Source organism: Oryzias latipes, chromosome 7, assembly GCF_002234675.1.
Source record: "Oryzias latipes chromosome 7, ASM223467v1".
Lineage (NCBI taxonomy): Eukaryota > Metazoa > Chordata > Actinopteri > Beloniformes > Adrianichthyidae > Oryzias > Oryzias latipes.
This window is the reverse complement of record NC_019865.2, coordinates 19,879,089-19,898,731: the sequence shown is the minus strand read 5'-3', so window position 1 is coordinate 19,898,731 and position 19,643 is coordinate 19,879,089. Positions and strand designations below refer to the sequence as shown.

The following is a 19,643-nucleotide window of genomic DNA, read 5'->3' as shown; positions in this document are numbered from 1 at the left end:
GGCACCCGGGACCCCCCTACACCCGTACAGTATAGCAGATGGAGAAAGACTGTCTGCCGGGCAACCACACCCGCCACGCCAGGCAGGGCCAGCCACAGCGGCCCCCAACGCCAGAGAGCAGGGGGGCGCAGGGCGTAGAGGGTACAAGCCCCAGCCGGACCCGTAGAGCAGTCCTCCCACCGGGCCCACGGGGCCCGGCCCCAGGGGAGCATCCCAAGCCCCAGACAGGGGGCCCACCATCAGGAGTCCTGAGCATCTCCCCGCCCCAGCCCCAGGCATGAGTCAGGGCCCCCCAGGGAAGACTCGCCCCCACGCTCCAGGCAACCCCCCCCCCCCTGGCCACTGTTAGTCCAGGAGAGAGCAAGGCAGGGGGCGTCCCCCCCGCCCAGGAGGAGGAGCGAGGGTCCCCAAGTGGTGTTATAAATATGGCCCGACCAGGCTCACCCGCAGTTGGAAAATATGAAGAAGGCCGGCGCCCAGGGGCCAGGACCAGAACCCACAGCACCGGGACACGGACACCCCCTGGCTCAGATGTGATGTGATCCCCAGCTCCTAATCTTGCCAGAGAGCTCAGGGATCCCTCTCCCTGCGTGGAGAGAGGACTGCAGGCCCCACCTGGTCAGGCATTATCCCTTACTTAAATTCATGATAAGTTGTTTTGCATGAGATACACATATCAGTGCTACTTTTTGTTTTGTTGTTGTTTTAGTATTTTTATTCATGTTGAAGCAGTGTATCTTGTTTTATCATCATTTGACGTTATTGTTGCAAAATACGTATTTTGGTGATAAAATGTATGTACTGTTATTTCACATGAAAACATTGGAGTTTGCAGCTGAAAGTTTTCAGGTATATTTTTAATGTTGCTTTCAGGGGCATTTCAGTTGCTCAGGATGAAGTTCGACTGTTTTGCTATCCATAGCAACCAGCACCTCTCAGTTGATGTGTGCTTCAGCTGAATGAAGCATTTCTGTTTACAGGAAGTTGGTGTACTTTGCATCATCCACACTGAAGTAAAAGCCACCTTGACAGAAAACTGGCTGTGGAAGATCTGCCCACTCATCCAAGCTGCACACTTCCGGAGTAGGCGTGGCACAAAGGACAAAATTAACCACATGCTGCCAGTTAAAATAGCTACTTAAGTTTTGAAATAAAATAAAATATATATATATATATATATATATATATATATATATATATATATATATATATATATATATATATATATATATATATATATATATATATATATATATATATATATATATATATATATATATATTTTTTTTTTTTACTTTCTCTTTTATATCTATTGAACTGATATGTCTCCAATGTGTCAACCTTTATGCCAGTAGGTCAACGTGTTACAAAAAGACCTCATCTTTGCACTGTCCAGGCATTTCATCTTGATCCTCCCACCTGCTTGCTGCAGTCACAGCACTGCTGTTGCAACGTCCATTCTTTGTTTGTTTTTTTTCTTTCATGCAATGAAGCATCAAGCCAAAACCCATCAACCGTATTTTATTTAAAAGAATAACTGTCCTTCATTTAGAGCAATTATAGAACCAGGGCGCTCATGATACCTTTACAATGTTGCAGTGCTTCACACAATAGAAAGCAAGACTTGACCCAGTTCTGTTAAGTTTTAAATTGCAGTTTGAGTGTCATGTTTTGATGGTGTTAGCTGCTTTTGTGTGGCACAGCAGTGCTTCATGGGAAGCTCTGTGTTGTCTCTGCTGCTTGAAGGCTGGATGATGTCCAAGCTACTTATCCTGTAGGCGGCCAAAGTTTCTCTCTCTGTCCCTGCTGCAGGGCAGTCTGCGGATATTGCCTGACATTAAGCTGACAGAAAAAATCTTTTATGTTCACTCGTGACTTTATTGTAGCTTTAAATTTTTTTTATTATTTTGACCCTTTGTTGCCTGTATGTTTTATGTGTATTTGTCAGAGTAAATTAATGGAGATTTGCTGGAACTGGAAACTAAGACAGCTGACACTTTGTTTTTATTAGCCCTTATATTCTATTTAATTTTGACCCAAATAGAAGGGTTAAACCAGGGGTCGGCAACCTTTTTTACTCAAAGAGCCATTTGGGACCGCCCCTAATAAAAAGAAAAGTACCCGGAGCCACAACCCGTTTTGACATCATTATATATATTATGCATGTATATATTATTCAAAGGTGCTCATTACATCGATCGCGATCGACCGGTCGATCTTCAATGACATGAGTGTAGATCGTGGGCCAGAAAAGATTAAAAAAAAAAAAAGTCCTTCTTTAAAATCCACCAAAGTCCTCACTGAGAAGTACGGGACTTGATTGACATGTAGATTGGCCAATTGGACATCGTCTGAAGCATACGTCGCTGCAAATGCACATTATGTTCTCTAAAGGATGATACCGCGGCCGCGTGTGGGAGGAGCTACTGGTTCTGGTCTGATTGCTGCATGGAGCGATGTGTTTATCAATGCATGTAGACACTGAGAATGTGGAGAGATCAGGTTTATTATTTTGAAGAGTTCTACTTGGTAATCATGTTTCCATGTTTGGGTTTATAAAATCATCCCAGGGAAAGTCTCTGCTTCAACTCCTGCAGGGAAAGCTGCGTCTCAATCTGACACCCTTGTTTGCATCTCTGACAGATTTTGAAGCCAAAGCCCCTCCTCCGCCTCTCCACCTGCTTTTCCTCTCTACCTGTTCACCTGTTCACATCCTCTGCAGCTGAGATTTGTCTCCCCCCGCGCTCCTCAGTGTGTTCTACACAGAGAGCGCAAAATACGGTAGTCGGGGCGCTCCAGCGCAGCACAAGGATGAAAGAGCAGGACGCAGGTTATAGCAGGGATAGAGCGGGTTAAGAAAATGAATGGAAGAAGGCGGCCTGCTGAAGAAATATTCAATATTGTACACATTTTATTATTGGTCAGAACTATCTTTTATTTAGAAAAATCTTTTATTTTATCAGTCCAGTACGAAAAAAAACATCAACAAAAGCTGTTTTGGGCGGTTTTTGGCTGGGTCTGGCGGTTTTCAGATGACTTTTCGGCTGGAAAACTGTGACTCTATCTGGCAAAATGGCGCGAACTGCTCTCTGCCCCGCAACACGTCAAGTTCCCGGCAGAAGATCGGAGTGTTTATTGAAGCCGCCCCGCGTGTCTCCTCCCGCTATCAGCTCTGCAGGTCTCTCCCGATAAATACGAGCTCATTACGAAGATGTTTTTTACGTGGCTCGCGCTTCGTACGGAGCCATCAACGCCTTTGAAATGCCATGAAAAATGAACAAACTAAAATAAAATTTAATTATTATAAAATACTCATAACTTTCCAAAGTCACAGGGAGCCACAACAGAAGGATGAAAGAGCCACATGTGGCTCCGGAGCCATGGGTTGCCGACCCCTCGGTTAAACCAACTGAAAGTTGATTATTTCAATGTAAAAACTGTTCACACCACTTCATTTTTTTGTCTTTTAACCTTTAACATCTAAAATGATTTTTGCAAATCAGAGCCTTTGGAATTTGATGGATTGGTGAGAAAGTGCAGGGAAAACATTTTCCAGCCTTTTGATCTTATATGCACTTTTAAGAAATAAAACTGTGCATTTATTACTTGTTCTTTTTCTTTGAGATGCAGTCTTTGTAAACTTTAATGGAACAGTTGGATCAGAGACCCAGTGGCACACATCAATGTGAGCAATTGAGAAATGGGGAGAATGTGACAGCTCCCACACAGATAACATAAGAAGACCCTGTTGGTATTTATGTTTTTTTTTTATGTCGTTCTTGGTTTTTTTGATTCCCTCAACACTTCTTGATGGAATTAAATTATGCAATTAAGAAAATCATACATTTCAAAAGAAAAAAAAAACAATGTTTGCCTTCTTGTCTGCTTTTCTCAGTGGGCCTGCTGAAACCCTGTAATTAAATGCAAGTAATTAATTTGAATGAAACCCAACCTTGACAAAACAAATGAACAGCCACCCCAATGGCTTTTTGTAACTGTTCCTGGTGATTACCATTACTGGTTCCAACTGCCTACAGAGGGATTTATAAACATCAAGAGAAAAAGGAGGAAAATTCTTCCAGGATGCATCTGGGCAGCCTGAACCCATGACTTCGTGAGGAATTGACCTCTTGGGGTCTGGGTGGGCAAAAGGAGCTGGGCTAGAACTAATCCGGACGTAAAGGAGCTGTTCCTTTTCCAGCTGGACCGTGGTGGATGGGGGGATATTTTCTTTGCGGAGGGAGGCTAAGAAAGCCAGCTTTATGGATCCAGTCTACTAACTTGTAAAAGTCATGTTGAGGGTCAGAAATAAAACCCTACTGACCAGTAAAAAAAGTAAAAAAGACCAGCTAGTAGCTCCAATTAAAGTGTTTTCCTGTTTTCCACCCCTTTCTAAAGCAGGAAATTATGTATGATTTGTTGAGTGTTATTGGATTTAAGGAAATATGCTGCAAAAATAAGAAAATGCAGCATAGTGTGCCCCAAATTAATCATGGGGCAGGATGTGATTAGGCTTTGTCAGAATCATTTCTTTCTTTTAAACACATCTCCTGTCGAATACCAACCATGTCTCAGGTAATGAGGCTCTGTGAAGGTGATAGCACACTGCAAGGGATTAGTCATGTGTAACAAAGCACTGATAAGCCAAAGTGTAACATGCAGGAATATTGGTGTTTAGTCTGAGTCTGAAAAGAAATCTGAGCATTTTATTAGGTTTTCTAATATGATAATTGGAACCTTTTTCATTAGTAAAAATGACTATAGTTTCCACCTTTTAATTGGCCTGTTATTGTTTAGACAAGTGTTTTTTTATCCGGTATAAACTAGAGTGCCGTGAGAGATTGGGAGATCCGCAATGGCATACTTTAAAGCAATATGCACGGCTTGACACTGGTATGCATGCATCTCAATGTTACTTTTAAAATTTATCTAAATCATATTCCTTTTTTGGGGGGCAGTTATTAAAAATAGAAATATACAGGGAAAAAAACATTTTTTTTAAATGCATAACAGTTTTTCACTTTTTTATTTCAAAATAAAGGCATCCTGTGCCACAGGAACATCCCAGTGCAGCTAATGTACTCCTTTTGAACATTTTAAACAATGCAATTCAAAAGTGTCCTTTTCACTTATTTCTTATGCTTTGTTCACACCGGGCATGTTGGAGAACGGTGTTCATCCTGGAAGAGCAGGGACAGGCATCTTCTTTTTCTTTTACTACTGTTTACTAGTGCATTTCTGCCACCTATAACTAGTAGAGGGTTGGTGCTAAATGTTTGACCTCATAAATCTTGCTCCAGGCTTTGGTGTAATAGAATTCCGGGGCACAAATTGCAATTATTTATTTCTCCTTCATGACAGATTTTTTAACGTTTGGAACTTCCGTGAATTAAAAGGGATGCTGTACATACGTCACTACCAAATCCACGCCCCTGATTGGTCAAAGTTTGACCCGGTTAACTTTCAATAATCGTAGAAACTTGCGTGAACGCAAGAGTTTTGAACGTGGAAGCCTGAAACTTGCATTTACAAGCGGTTACATTGACTTTTCATTGAAAGAGGTAGTTTGAATCTGCATTGCCAAAGGCGGTGTGAATGTAGCTTTAGGTCTCCCTTGATGGGCTGTCTTCTTTTTCCCTACGTAACCCTTGTGCTATCCTTGACACTTTACCATTGGGAGTTGGGTCATCTAGACCCACTAGACAGTGCGCTGAACCTTTTTTCTTCAATGATTTGTGAACCTCACTGGTGTCCATGGATTACATGAAATCTTTCCACCTTTATCCACCTTGGACATGGTGGGAATAACACGTCAATGTAAGTGTGGGGTCATCTAAGATAGCACAAGGGTTAATACTGCTGTTGGCTTGAACTGCCCTCTGTTGGTTGATAATTCAATAGAGAAAATGTATAAACAATTTAAAAATGGAATTTCTTTGCAACTCCCTTCCCTTTAGCTAATAGACAATGTTGTGCAGCATAAATAGATATGTGCTTTAAACTCACAAATGTAATCAGACAAAATCTAATTTTTTATTAGAGGAAGAGGAAGCTCTAAAAGCACTTCTGCCATCAATTTAAGGCCACAATGTAGGGCCACATGTGAATCTGGAGCCCCAGGTTACAGATTCCTCTCCTGCAAGGATTTGTAACTAAGCCAACAACTTATACTGCATAAGATTTTAAAAAGTAGAGAATACCCTTTTTTGACAGTTTAAATGGAAGAAATCACAATCCCAGCCAGCTGTGATGGTTAAAAACACATTTTTCTGTGTTGACAAACTCAAAATTGCATATCTGTTCATGCTCTTCTCAGCATCCACACCTTTGTGAGAAATTGTCAAAGTATTTTCACTGAAATATACTGAAAGAAAATCTTTGACAAATGCACTTTGTCCCTTTAATAGACCAACAAACAAAAGCAGATTTGCCATCGAAATTGTGAACAGCGGAGCATTCAGGAGCTACAAAGCCAAATGTTTCTATCAAGAGTTTGTCAGAGGAGAGGAACAAAAAAAAGCTCTGCCAATGTTGCACTTTAGGTTGAAAGCATGCAGGCTAAATGCAAATGCAGCTGTGTGTTTGCAGGAAGCGTCCCCTTGCACATATTCTGTTAATGACTGACAGTTAGTTACAACTAATTCATTTATGTTTAACATTCATCTCGCTTCAAGACTGGTGTGTTTTTATTTGTGTCTACTGGATGCAGATAGGCATAATTACCTTTACAGACAGATGAATGGATGGAAACATACCGGCTGATAGTAAAAAGCCTGTGTGTGCATATTTTTGAGAGCTTCTGAAGCTTTCAGCGTATCGTCACTGGTGGCTGATGGGGTAATCCAATAAGAGCCCAGTCTCAGCACAGTGGAATGTTGAGGGGGAGTAAGCCACTGTGCCTGAGGCCCGCTGGCTCTGTTTCTAATGAGGAAAGAGAAAAAGGCGGATGTGCGGTCTTTGCTTCACAGACAGCACAACAGGCAGCCAGTTAACCTTCTTTTTTTCCTGCTTGGAGTAAACCAAACTACTGCCACAGCTCTCTTCCCTCCATCTGTCACCACCGTTCCAGCATCATTTCTCCAAGTCCTTCCCACTGAGTAGGTCTCCTTGCACCTCATTTAAAGAGCAGGGTGGAAGGTACCCAAGCTTCCTCCGACTTTGTTGGAAACGTTTGATTGTCTGAGCCAGTCTGCATCCATACAGGAAACGGTCTGCAGTTGCTCACTGCTGCTGCAATACTCTAGCTCAATCCAGTAAAGATAGCTGTTGTCAGTGAAACATAACAGATCCAATCAAGAGCCCGGAGGTTTAATTACACTCTGTCTGTCTTGAGTATCATAAGCAACCAACCGCTCATTACTTCAAGTGCTGGTGCACTCTGCCTCTGCTTATGAAAGCAGTATGAAGACGCGATGGATAAAAACAGACCAAGAGCTGGATCCAGTGATGAAGAACTGCTGTGGGGGAGCTTTTAATTCAAATCCCTCGGCGTGTATTGCGTAACATAATGGTGAAATATTCATGGCGCACCATGGGGATGGAATTCTGGCTGCTCTGCAAGTGCTGAGCAAACGTTTCTCCTCTCTGACTGTGAGGATGACATGGTGGAGCAAAAGGGTCCAGTACATCCAAAAACAAATAAATGTACTGTTCTAAATTCTATAAGTCTTTTGTTTGTATTGTGGTGATTGTAAAATCATCATTAAAAACCAAGCAGGAATGGAATAAATTGGCCCAAATAAATCAAATCTACAGCTTCAATAGAAATGTCTTTGAGTGCAAAAAACATGAACTCCTTCGTGGGTTATGGCGACTTTAACAAAAAATGTTAGAGGATGTCAAGGGCTTCAGTGTTAGAGCATACAACCTTATCTTGCTGAGGCACTGAATATCCTTGTGGGAACAAAAACGTGCTCTCTAATGTGACTTTTTCCACAATGCTGTTCCACAGTGTGAAATCCAGATTTCTTGGAAAGGACTGTGACTTTTTCAGATTTTGAATACACCCACTCTCCCTCCAACCAACTTCCCTGATTACCTGAATCTCTTACAATGGCCTTGGACAGCTGTCTTTAATGAGCATTATTTTGTCCCGGGGTCTCCAGACATTTCTGCTTTTCTATCAGTTCTCAGGGAAAAAAGTTCTTTCTCTGTGACCAAAATCTAACAAAATCTTTGTTTGTTTTTTTATTTCTACAGTCGTGTTTTGTCAAAAGAATTTTTTTAAAGCTTAATTTATTTTTTTATTTTTTACATTTTATTTCCTTTTGTAGGTGGCTAGATGACTCAGTCGACTGTGTGCAGGACTAGTACATGGGAAACCAGGGTTTGTTTCCCATGCAGCGTGATGAGCTTTGTCAGTTTGGGCAAGACCCTTTGTGCTACTGCCTAACTATGTAGTCAAAAGAGGGTTCAAGTCTGTAACAGCCCCTGAAGGGAGTTGCCGAAAGGTGACCAACAATAACACTGCCTGTGGTAACGTGCAAGCTTTAATCTCTACCTCAAACATGAAATCTAAATAATTCAACCAGACAGTGCATCAATGAGATCATTAACTGCGCACTGAACAAAACATTGTTAGGGGGTAAAGATGTTTGATCCCTTGCTGATTGTGTACATCTCTCCACTGACAAAGAAATAATTCATAAATATTTTTTTTTCGGCAGCTTTATTTGAACACAAACAATTCACAACTTATCAGTGAGATTTAGATGTATAAACTAGCCATTCCAGGACCTTCTTCTTGAGGTACTCTTTTTCGTTTTGTGACACACCATCCTTGAATGCCTATCCATGACTTCTCCTCCATAACTTGGCCAAGGGAAGCAGCCTTCTTCTTCCAAACATAGTGAGTTTGCCTGATCCTACAGATCAGGATTCTGGTCTGTACAGGTTTTAAGTTCTTCATGGCATTTTGTGGTATCAGCTTTGTGAATGTGGTTCCAGCCATTCTGAGATTTTAAAAAAAGATCCTCCACTTTAGCTTTGTTATGTCCACCTGTCTTCACTGTTGGACAGGTGAAGTCTCACATGGAGTCTCAGCCTGTGAAAGTGTAAGACATTTCAGGTTTTTTCTGTTTGATAAAATTGCACCAATATTTGTCGCCCCTTTTTTAACCAAGTTACTTGGCCTTGTTGTCAACTGTCCTTACGGATGGATACTGGCTGTCAGCAGGCGAAAATTTGGCAAATTTGCATGCAACACACAGGTAGTCCGCAAGAAATATCAAATTTGTAGACCACTCAGTGAGCCCGTAAGGCGTGCATGTTTCTGTAAATGTTTTCTTTGGGCATGCTGCTGGCAAATGGGCATAGCGAACGTTTAGAAAACACGTAAAGGTAGGTAAGGAGGAAGTAGGTGAGACGCAAACATGTCGTAGAAATTAGATAATCAGAGTGTAGTTTGTGTGGTCATTCTGTGGGCACTTAAGTACCCGTGTGTGCAGCATTTGCATAGGGTCAGTATGGGGAGCCAGTCTGCTCACTTCACTAATGACAAGGATGCTGTGTAAAGGGCACCGTATGATAGCATCACCTGTTTGTTTTAAATGCGTGCAACTTTCTGCACAAATACTTCATGATACATGGACCATAAAGGTATGTTCCATATTTTCACGACATCCTTTGAGGTAGCCATATGAGTCTCAAGGGAACACCTGCCAGACACATCTGGAATCACCTTAAGATGCAGCCCCTCTTGTCTACGGCCTTCTACAGATCTGGACGTTCAAAAAACAACAGAACCCATGCCGGTCAATACCCATTAACTGTGCATGTGACTAAGAGATTGGTGCTGGTCGTGGTGGAGGTCATGGTGAAGGATTGGCTACCACCATGACTGCGCCCCATACAGATTTGCCTGTCACCCACAGACAGCCCGTATCCATCCACAAGGGCAGTTGTAATTCACTACCATAGTGATCCGCAACTGCCCGCACGGATGGATACGCGCTGTCACCCAAAGATAGCCTGTATCCGCCCATAAGGGCAATAGTGATTCGTTACGGTACTGAGCCGAGCTGAGATCAGAATCACTGCCACCAAAAACATCTCAGAAGCAGAAATCACACTTATTGTCTTTTGCTGTTAAACCCTTGTGCTATCTTGGATGACCCCACCTTTGCATTGACGTGTTCTCCTTACCATGACAAAGGTGGATAAAGGTGGAAAAATTTCATGTAATCCATGGACACCAGTGAGGTTAACAAATCATTCAAGAAAAAAGGTTCAGCGCACCATCTAGTGGGTCTAGATGACCCAACTCCCAATGTTAAGGTGCCTAGGATAGCACAAGGGTTAAATAATAATTCTCGGCAGTGAATAAAACGTTTTTTTTTTCTCTCCATGTGGTGAAGTGTAATTTTCTTACTTTTTATTTTCTTTACCAAGGAAAGCTCATTAAATGGTTTTTAACATCGTCCACCTCTGCGGAATGGTCCTTCATTTTTTTTTATTATTATTATTATGTGTTAGATTTATGCAAAGTAATTAGAGAAAACCAGAATGAAGGACGAAAACAATCAAGCTAAGTGGTGTCAGTGCCATTTGTTGCTGCGTTCTGTACTTTACGTCTTGAGTCACGGTCAGTCACAGATGTCAGCCGTTAGGACTCGTGACTGTGTTGTTGAAGCATTTTGGATTTAATACAAATACAAAGACTCCAATGATGAGATAGTCTATTCGAGCTTGATTATTTAAGAGCAAACGTTATTTTATTTGACATTTTTTATCAATTATTTCCTTTATTTTTCTATCATTCTGGGATCTGGCAGGGCTAGAATTAGCATTCATACCAAAGCAGGTTTAGTGATGATGCTCTGTACTTATCTTAAATCCAAAGATAACATTTATGTCTTCAGGACTGCCAAACAACCTGAATTTGGGCAATTAACTGCCTTCCTGCAATCTGTTGTCATTTATTTCGGGCCTCAGCCTCTGTTCCATGTGAGCCTTTTTTTTCCTGAGTGTGCACTCATGGCGTGGCTTTGTTTCAAATTCCCCCTCCAAAACCAGCCAGACTTTTTTCATCTTTTCCTGACACAAGACTTGCTTGGATTTGAAACTATGTGAACTGTTTTTGTAAAGATAAAACACTTTTTCCCCTCACAAGACTTTCCCAGCCCACATTTTATTGTTGCTGGATTAGCAAAAATTGCTTCACCCTGTGGATTTTTGCTATCTTCTTCCTTGTGTGCAGAGTTGGAAAGAAAAAAAATTATAGTTGACTTTTCTGCAAAACTGCTATGATATGCTTGACATGTTGAAATGATGCTCCAACATTTGACTACATAGACATTACAAAACTTATTTTTCTTTTTTAAATAAAAAATGTAAGGACAGTCGTTCATTCATTCATCTTCTTCCGTTTGTCCCTTTCGGGGTCACCGGGCTGCCGGAGCCTATCCCGGCCACTTATGGGCGAAGGCAGGGAGCACCCTGGACAGGTCGCCAGTCTGTCACAATGTAAGAACAGGTTTAAAAAATATGTATTTGATGCAACAAATCCTAAAAGTGGGCAAACAACAGACAAGAATAAAGAACTTCCTCTTTTCAACTGAAAGTCTACTCTACCGTCGAATTCAACGGTTAACTTTGAAGAAATTCTTTGGCTGCAGAAGAAATTGGGTTGTATGCAAGGGATGTCAATAAAACCAGGAAACAGAAAAGATGGAACATGAATAACATGAAGTGAACCTACACAGCTTTAATAGGCCTGCAGCAGGGACAAATGAATGCATTATTAAATCATTTTAAACGTTCTTTGAATAGAACAACACAGCAAAATATTTCCTTAAGAACTGCGGCTGACAAAAAAAATATATATATATATTTTAATATATATCTATACGCTGCTAAAAAAAATATATGGCGTATTCATCTTTCCTTAGTTAGCAATTACATATTTTTCTCATGATGTAGGAAATTTATCAGGAAAATGAAACTTAAAGTTGCATTTCTAAGTATTTCTTTATTCAAATGTTTTGAATCAGGGGTTTGGGGGGGGGTTGTATTTGTGATGCAGAAATGCATTAAGTGGGCCACAAGCACCCTGCTCCGCACCACAATAAAGAGGGAAAGGGGGGTGGGGCTGCTCCACCTTTGGACCCGCCCAAAACTCAGAGGTGAATTTCGAAAAGACAAGGTTTTGTTTTGTTTGCGAAAAACGATATAATCATAATTAAGAGGGGGAAAAAACACAGAGAACGCTTTGAAAATAGACCATAAGATGATTGGAGTGAGTCTTTACAAAAAAAGTGTTTTAAGGCAATCTTTCCTTGTTGTCATACTGTTTAAGGACTCAGCTGGGATGTTTAATGTCTGGATTTGAGCCCTTTCTGTTTTTCATTCATAAAAATATACCGGTATGCATTTTTTAAACTAGATTATCTTTATTGTCATTGATTACTTTGTTTTTAGAAGCTTTAATTTTCACAATTTATGTTTTTATGTTAGCTATTTGTAACTGTTCTTAGACATACCAAAGACTACCAAACTAGCTCCCTTAGGTCATGAGCTGTGTTTTCCTTGACTATGATTTTGTGCAAATTGCATTTGTGAGAAAAAAAATGTTTTTTCAACATTTCTAGAATTTTATAAAATTTTGCACATACATGTAATGGAAACACATCTACTACCTTAACCTGTCCTTGGCAGACAGACCAACTTCTGTCCATCATCATTAAGGAGAGGTTCCATGACAAGATAGAAGAACAACTTAAACAGGCATTCTAGTGTTTTTCCGGGGAAGCACACAAGGATGAGGCAGCATTCATTCCCCTTGACTTCCCGCACATCAGTTTGACTTGTCTACATTTCTTCTTTGCATTATTCACCTTCATGCTTACTGCTGAGTTGTGAGTAAGACTTGGAATGGCAGCAGACAGTTGAGACTTTTGTGAATCGATGTCACAGCAGGTGAAGCGGGTCTCCCGTCCTTTGGAGCCTTTTTAATATTTGAAGCATGCGGAGCAAAAGGCAGCATACATTTTCTAACTTCTTTCTAAAGACTTAATGGTTAATAAAAAGAAAGATAAAAAAATGATTTTTTTTTCAGCTGGGTTAATATTTCATTATGCCAGGTTATTACTGTGTCAGCTATAATTGTTTCAAAATAAAAGTCTTCACAATTAAGCTCACTATAATCCGTATAGATCCAACTTACCCTGTCATTTCGGCTTTCTCCCGGTTTGAAAGACTGTTTTGACATGCCCCTGATACTCATTACTCAAATGGTCATTATGGTTCGCCTGTGCCACGCTGGCGGTAGAGCTGTCACGAACTGTTTATGTTTGTAACTGTCTACTCATTACTGTCCAGCAGCTCATTTTATACACTATATCTAGTAAAAGTCCAGGAAGCTGTTCATATTTCCACGCTTGGTCTCCTTAAATTAATTAGAGGATGGCGAAACTGAGAACTCTTGGCAATTTAATGTCATTAGTAGTGAGAAGTGTAGTGTAAAGAGAATCTGAGAGAATTCTTGGGTTAAAAGAAAGAAATGGAGTATATTAGAGTTCTCCATCACTCTCTTGGTGGAAAATGTGAGCTTTTTTTGAACAAACCTTTGCAAACGTTCTGTGTACACAGAGAAAAAACTGACCTTGAAGAGGCGCAAAATGTTGGCGACCATGATTGACACGGAGCTGGCCGAGGCACCAATCACTCCCACCACTCTCTCCGGCTTAGTAATGATGGGCGGCCCTCCGCTGAGACACTTGACATCAGTCGAGTCTTTCTCAATCAATGCCTGTACAAATGTGAGCGACTGCTCTAGGGCGTGGGTGTCTCTGGAGCATGTGTCCAGGATGCGGGCCCCCAAGGTGATATTAGGCAGCAGCTCATTGTCATTATTGATACGATCCAGGGCAAAAAGCATGGCCTCCAGCCGGTGGATCCCTTTCTCCTTCTTCAACTCTCCGCAGGCTTTTCCATCGTTTCCTCTGGCATGCACAGGAAACAGTCCACCCAGAGATATGTCCCCATCGATGCGTATTGAGTTGAGGTATGTGTGGCCGGGCATTTTTGGCCTGACAGCCAATGCGTCTGACAAATAACAAGCCAGCAACAAGACCCAGCAGCAAACGTCTCTGTGGCAGCCATTCCACAATCTCTCAAAGCCTCCTTGCCGAGTCATAATGAAAGACTAAGTCCGCATCCACACAAAATGCAGGTCCTTTGAAAGTAAAAGAGGTTTGCTCACATGTACCCAAACACACATACAAATATCCAAGAGCAGTGCTGCAATACTTTTCAGAGCCAAGTGGACTTTAAAAATCTCCTTCCATGGTTTCTTGTTCTAATACAAACTCAGAATTACTATTTAAGTGTTTATCTATGTCCTTCTATATCCTTTTCTTCTTTTTTTGATGTCTCTCTGCGTTTTCCTACACCTGAAGGTGGCAGATGTGCAGAGAAATGAAATAGTTCTGAGTGTGCTCACTGGCGTTCAACGTTTTTTTTATCAGACAAGATAAAAAGGTAGACGGCTTCGTCTGTTCTCCGGTGTTCCAGAAGTATATAGGTCTTCTCTCAGTCCGTCAAGCAAGCAGGAAAGTTGTGTTGGAGTCCACGCAGAGTTTCTGCCAACAGACACAAAAGAAAAGGTGTGAGAAATACGGAAGCATGCAGCAGGCCTTTTTAGCATCAAATCGATATCCTTGAAATCAGGCTGTTATAAGCCTTAGCTTGAGGCTTTTAAAGGGGCAGTGATCTTTTTGTTTTTTTATGCAGAGGAACAGTCTGTTTTAGCACTTTAGCAGGTATTTTGCTGATGATTGTAAGACAAAATCAAGGAATAAACAGAAATTGAAACAAATATTGTATTTGTTTTTATTATAATTGAAATTTTATCTTGACAGAGTAAAGAAGCAGATAAAAGGACAAAAGTCAAATGACGGAAAGGAACAAGATGTATGATGAAGTCTGTTACTAACAAATATTCATGAGATTTGAACAGTGGTTCTTAATAAAAATGCAGGCATGATTAGTTTACATGATTAAAAAAAGGACGCTTCATCTCTTTTTACGTTGCATCTTGTAAAACCTAAAATGATCACTAGATGAATCATAACAGAAAGAAAGCAGAGCAGATGTACTCTAAAAAAAACAGCTCTTTCATTATGCCAAAGCCAAGAGAAGGACTTTTTCTAGATTACATCACTCCTCCACATTAGCATATTGTAATACTAGTTAACGAGCTGAAAAAAAGTTCTTCACTAGTTGACTTGTGACTATTATAAGGATGCACTAGTAAACTAGTAAGAAAATAATGTGCTCACGAGTGGGCCTTTTGCAACGCACTTGTTAACTAGCGCAAATTTTCTCTCTCGCTAGTTCACTAGTAAGACTTACATACATCTCACTCGTCAACTAGTTAACATTTTGCATGTTTATTGTAAACTAGAACAAGATTTTGATCACACTAGTTTACTAGTTAGCTTTGCAGGGGCCTTACTAGAGAACTTGAAGAAAATTGGCAAATAAGTAGTTAACTAGAGGTCTTTTTTAGATTGTCACCAATTAACTAATAAGCACAAATAGTGCCCACTATTAAACTAGTACACATTTTTAAACACTATTAGTTAACTAATTCAAAATTATGGCTGTCACCTGTTAACTAGTTGTACTTTTTGTATTACTAGTTAGCCTGATATCAAGGATATCGATTTGATGTTAAAAAGCCATTGAAGCAACAAGTAATTACCAACAAGAGATGGAATAAATTAACTACCATTTTTAAATTTCTGTAAACATCTGTTTGTGAAAGCAAACAAAATGCGCACCTCATGATAGGACCACACAGTAAAGCCCAATGTTTTATTTCTAGCAGATGCATTACTTGCACCCAGCACTGTGAACAGGCTGCTCTGTATTACTTGCTGTGCTTCAGCTGCTTGCAGTGCACCACAATGAATTATTTCTGTGCCTAGAGCATACGTGATTTGCTGTTGCTGTTCCATTAGTTTCATACCTGCACAGTTTTCACTTCATGTTATCTCCATTCTTTGAGAAATAGTGGAATACGAGGCTGAGTTAGGGGGATGTGTTTCTTACAATGAAAAATATTCCTTAACTTGAGAAGAGACTTCCTTACTGTGCACAAAAAGAGCATACATAAACAAAAACCATCATCAGGTTTTCGACAGGCTTAAAATCTGCTAAGTTTTACCTTAGAGGACATGCCACACATTTCATGCTTATGTTGAACCATCATTTTTGGAATGTGAACCTAGTTCAAATGCAGCATGTGTAACTAAGAAATCACTACACCCCTCTCTGCCTACATGAGAATTTAGAGAGCAACCCACATCATTGCCTTCCCGACCAAATCAATTTGCCTTATTCAAGTTTTAAACATTTCTATAAAAGGGGGTGTAACTTTTCTTTCCAACAATTAGTATTTCTAAAAAATATGCCAACTGGTCAATACCTAAAGCCCCAAATTAGGTTATCTTAAGGAGCCACTCTTAAAACAAGACTGTTAAATTAAGTCAAATTACTTAGGACAGTTTGAATTCCATTCATTTGAGACATTCTTTATCATTATATTAAAACTCATTGCAGATTGTTCAAAAAAGGCAACATTGTTTTGATTGTTGTTCACCTTTCAGCATATCCATTCAGAGTTTGCCACAGCCAATCAGCAGAGGTGTTTAATGCCAGATGCCCTTCCTGACACAACCCTGTATTTTATCCGGGCTGGGGACCAGCACAGAGAGACCCAGACTTGGGCCACTTTGTGGCTACATAGTTAGGCAGTAGCGCACTGGGTCTTGCCCGAGGACCCACACTGCATGAAGCTCATTAGGCCCTCTGGGACATTAACCCTGGTTTTCCATGTCTCAGTCCTAAACGCATTTAACTGAGCCTTCCAGCTGCTATGAAACATTGTTTTGATTGTATTACCATAATAATCCAAACCAGGATTGCCAATTTGATTTCCTTTAGATTTACCACCACCTGTTTTGCAGCTTTTCCTGCACTTTGAGTTCAGGTGTACTCAGTTAATCAGAATGTGGAAACACCTGAGTCAGCTAATCAGCAGCAAGCAGGGCAGGGAGAGCTAGAAAACACACAGTGTGGGTGGTAGATGTCAAGGACCGGGGTTTGGCGGCCGTAGCCTTTACCAATGACTAACAAATGACATTGAAAGGTTTTCATTGTGGTCCGCCTTACTAATCAAGCAAAGGTCGACTGTGAAGCGAAAACTCTCCAAATAACAGGAAGAGCCTCTGGCTGAACAAAATTCAGTAAGGGTTACTTTCTGCTGTGAATAATGTAAAAGTTGGCAGGTAAAAGCAACCGTGTTGGGCGAACCACCAGCCAATTTGAACTAAAAAAAAGAGCATTGTTAATTTGCCTGACAATTTGCTATTTTCTAATGAAAATGAAGATCTCTCCATAAAAAGTAGAAAGACTGATAAAATATGACAGGTCTGCAAAAGCTGCCATGAGAAAAAGCTCTTCTCTCTAGAACGAACATGGCAAAGTTTAGATCAATGCAACATTTATTAAATGCAGCATTTATAAAAAAAAAAAAAAAATTGTTGGTCAGACACGAACAAAGCAAAGGTGTTTTACCATAATTCACTGTGGTATGATTGTAAAAAACTAAGAATGTTGCCTGGATACCATATACCACCTGTGAAAGAACTTTTTGAGGTATAAAAAATAGTCAATCTAGTTGTAAAAATAGTCCATTTTTACAAGAATTAAAATATACCCAGTAATTATTGTGTTGTTCAATTTATATTTGTAACAATTGCTCATGACCTATTTCACTACAATTGATTTAAATTTGATTTGTTTAGCTTACAGCAAGGTTTGTTCTCTTAGGAGAGGTTTGCTGTTGTGTTTTTAGAAGTACTAACATCACATTTTGACAGATTTATTAAAATATTAAGAGGTGTGTTTTTGGCTGGAATGGACGAAAAAGTCACTTCTTGTTCCCTAATATTTGTTAATAGAAAACGACAGTAGATCCAATAAATTGATTAAGTTTTGCATTTTTAGTATTTTTTAATCTAAGATAAATAGGACAGTTTTTGTTAATGGCTTTACAAAAACAAACCTATACAAGTGGATGCTGTTTATTTTTGTTGTTGTCCAAGGAAAATAAACTGCATCCACTGCTTGTATGTTTTCCAAGGAAAGTTCACAAACAGTGGATTCAGTTTTTTGTTTTTTTTAATCTATGGACAACAGCAAGGTTTTGTTTTGAACTGCTTGAACTGTTTGAAACTGGATTTTCCCACAAAGTTGTTTTTGTTTTTTTTAATCTGGAAGATTTCAAACTGACCAGAAGTCTGCTGAAAAAACATGTGCATGTTCCTCATCTGGTTAACATATCTAAACAGTCCGCCAATAAAAAGACTGCTTGCGTGATGTACCATATTTTCCAAAGTGCTTTTTTGCATTGTTTTCCCAGGGACATGACTTATACTTAGGTGCAACTTATACTGTATATTTCTATATAAAAAGTCACATATAAGCTCTTCCTGACCACCACTATGGTATCGTATCTTCTACTCCTATGCCACTGAAAGCTCGAAATTTCAATAATACCAGTATTTTAAAAGACAAATGTAACCCTTGTGCTATCTTAGAAGACCCCACCCTTGCATTGACGTGTTCTCCCTACCATGGCAAAGGTGGATAAAGCTGTAAAGATTTCATGTAATCCATGGACACCAGTGAAAATCACAAATCATTGAAGAAAAAAGGTTCAAAGCACTGTCTAGTGGGTCTAGATGACCCAACTCCCAACGTTAAAGTGCCTAGGATAGCAAAAGGGTTATAAAAAAGAAAATTGAATTCTGCAAATACTCAAATTTGTTACCAAAACTCGAGTCAAGAATGGCAAAAATATTTGGAACTGATGCTGATGACAGCTGTGCAAAAGAAGAGGCACCACTCTATCTAACTCATGGGTTGGTTGAAGAAGAAGAGGAAGAATGGCGCTAACACACAAGATAGTTATTTAATTCATTGTCGTTTCTATAAAGTGGGTCCCACTTTTATCGACGGGGTTATGGTAATAAAATATCCTACGATAGGTGAAATCTTGCAAAGTAGGATTTTAAAAGTTTTAAGGCTGTGAAACTCCTCACTACACACATTTATTACATTTTCTCTGACAGACATGAACATTTTCACACTTATCTCTTATTTAAACCCTCAAACTTTGCAGGAAGATATGTCCAGTATTATAGAATAAAAACAGAGGTCTGCTCACGATCGAAGATTTATGTAAATGTGGCAAACTGAACGTGCTTTTCAAGATGAAACGTCTGTTCATGGACCTGAATTTTGTTTAAAAAATTCTCCCAAATACCCCATGGAGGCGCAGTGGGGTATTTGGTAAGCAGGCCCTGGTTTGAATTCCGGCTGAGACCTTTCTGTGTGGAGTTTGCATGTTTTCTTCATGTATGCCTAGGCTTTTTTCCAACAGTCCAAAAACATGCTTCTCAGGTTAATTGGCGACTCTAAAGTGTCCATAGGCGTGCTTATGACAGTGTGTGGGAATGACTGTGTGGCCATGCGACAGACTGGAGACCTGTTTAGGGTGTACCTCGCCCCCGCCCAACAGTAGCTGGGGAAGGCGGGGGCGCTAAGAGGGACATAGCAGGTCCTTGTGCCATCTT

The 19,643-nt window shown here is 40.1% G+C and overlaps 1 protein-coding gene across 2 annotated transcripts in view; it reads right to left on the bottom strand.

Annotated features, from left to right (window-relative positions):
* LOC101164479 (metabotropic glutamate receptor 4) overlaps positions 1–19,643 on the bottom strand; it is a 239,060-nt gene that overhangs the window by 131,307 nt on the left and 88,110 nt on the right. For both annotated transcript variants that reach the window (XM_020704800.2, XM_004070921.4), the window contains exon 2: positions 13,601–14,579. In XM_020704800.2, the coding sequence (XP_020560459.1) occupies positions 13,601–14,134 (534 nt within the window). In that variant the 5' untranslated portion in view covers positions 14,135–14,579. The remainder of the gene's footprint in view (positions 1–13,600; positions 14,580–19,643) is intronic.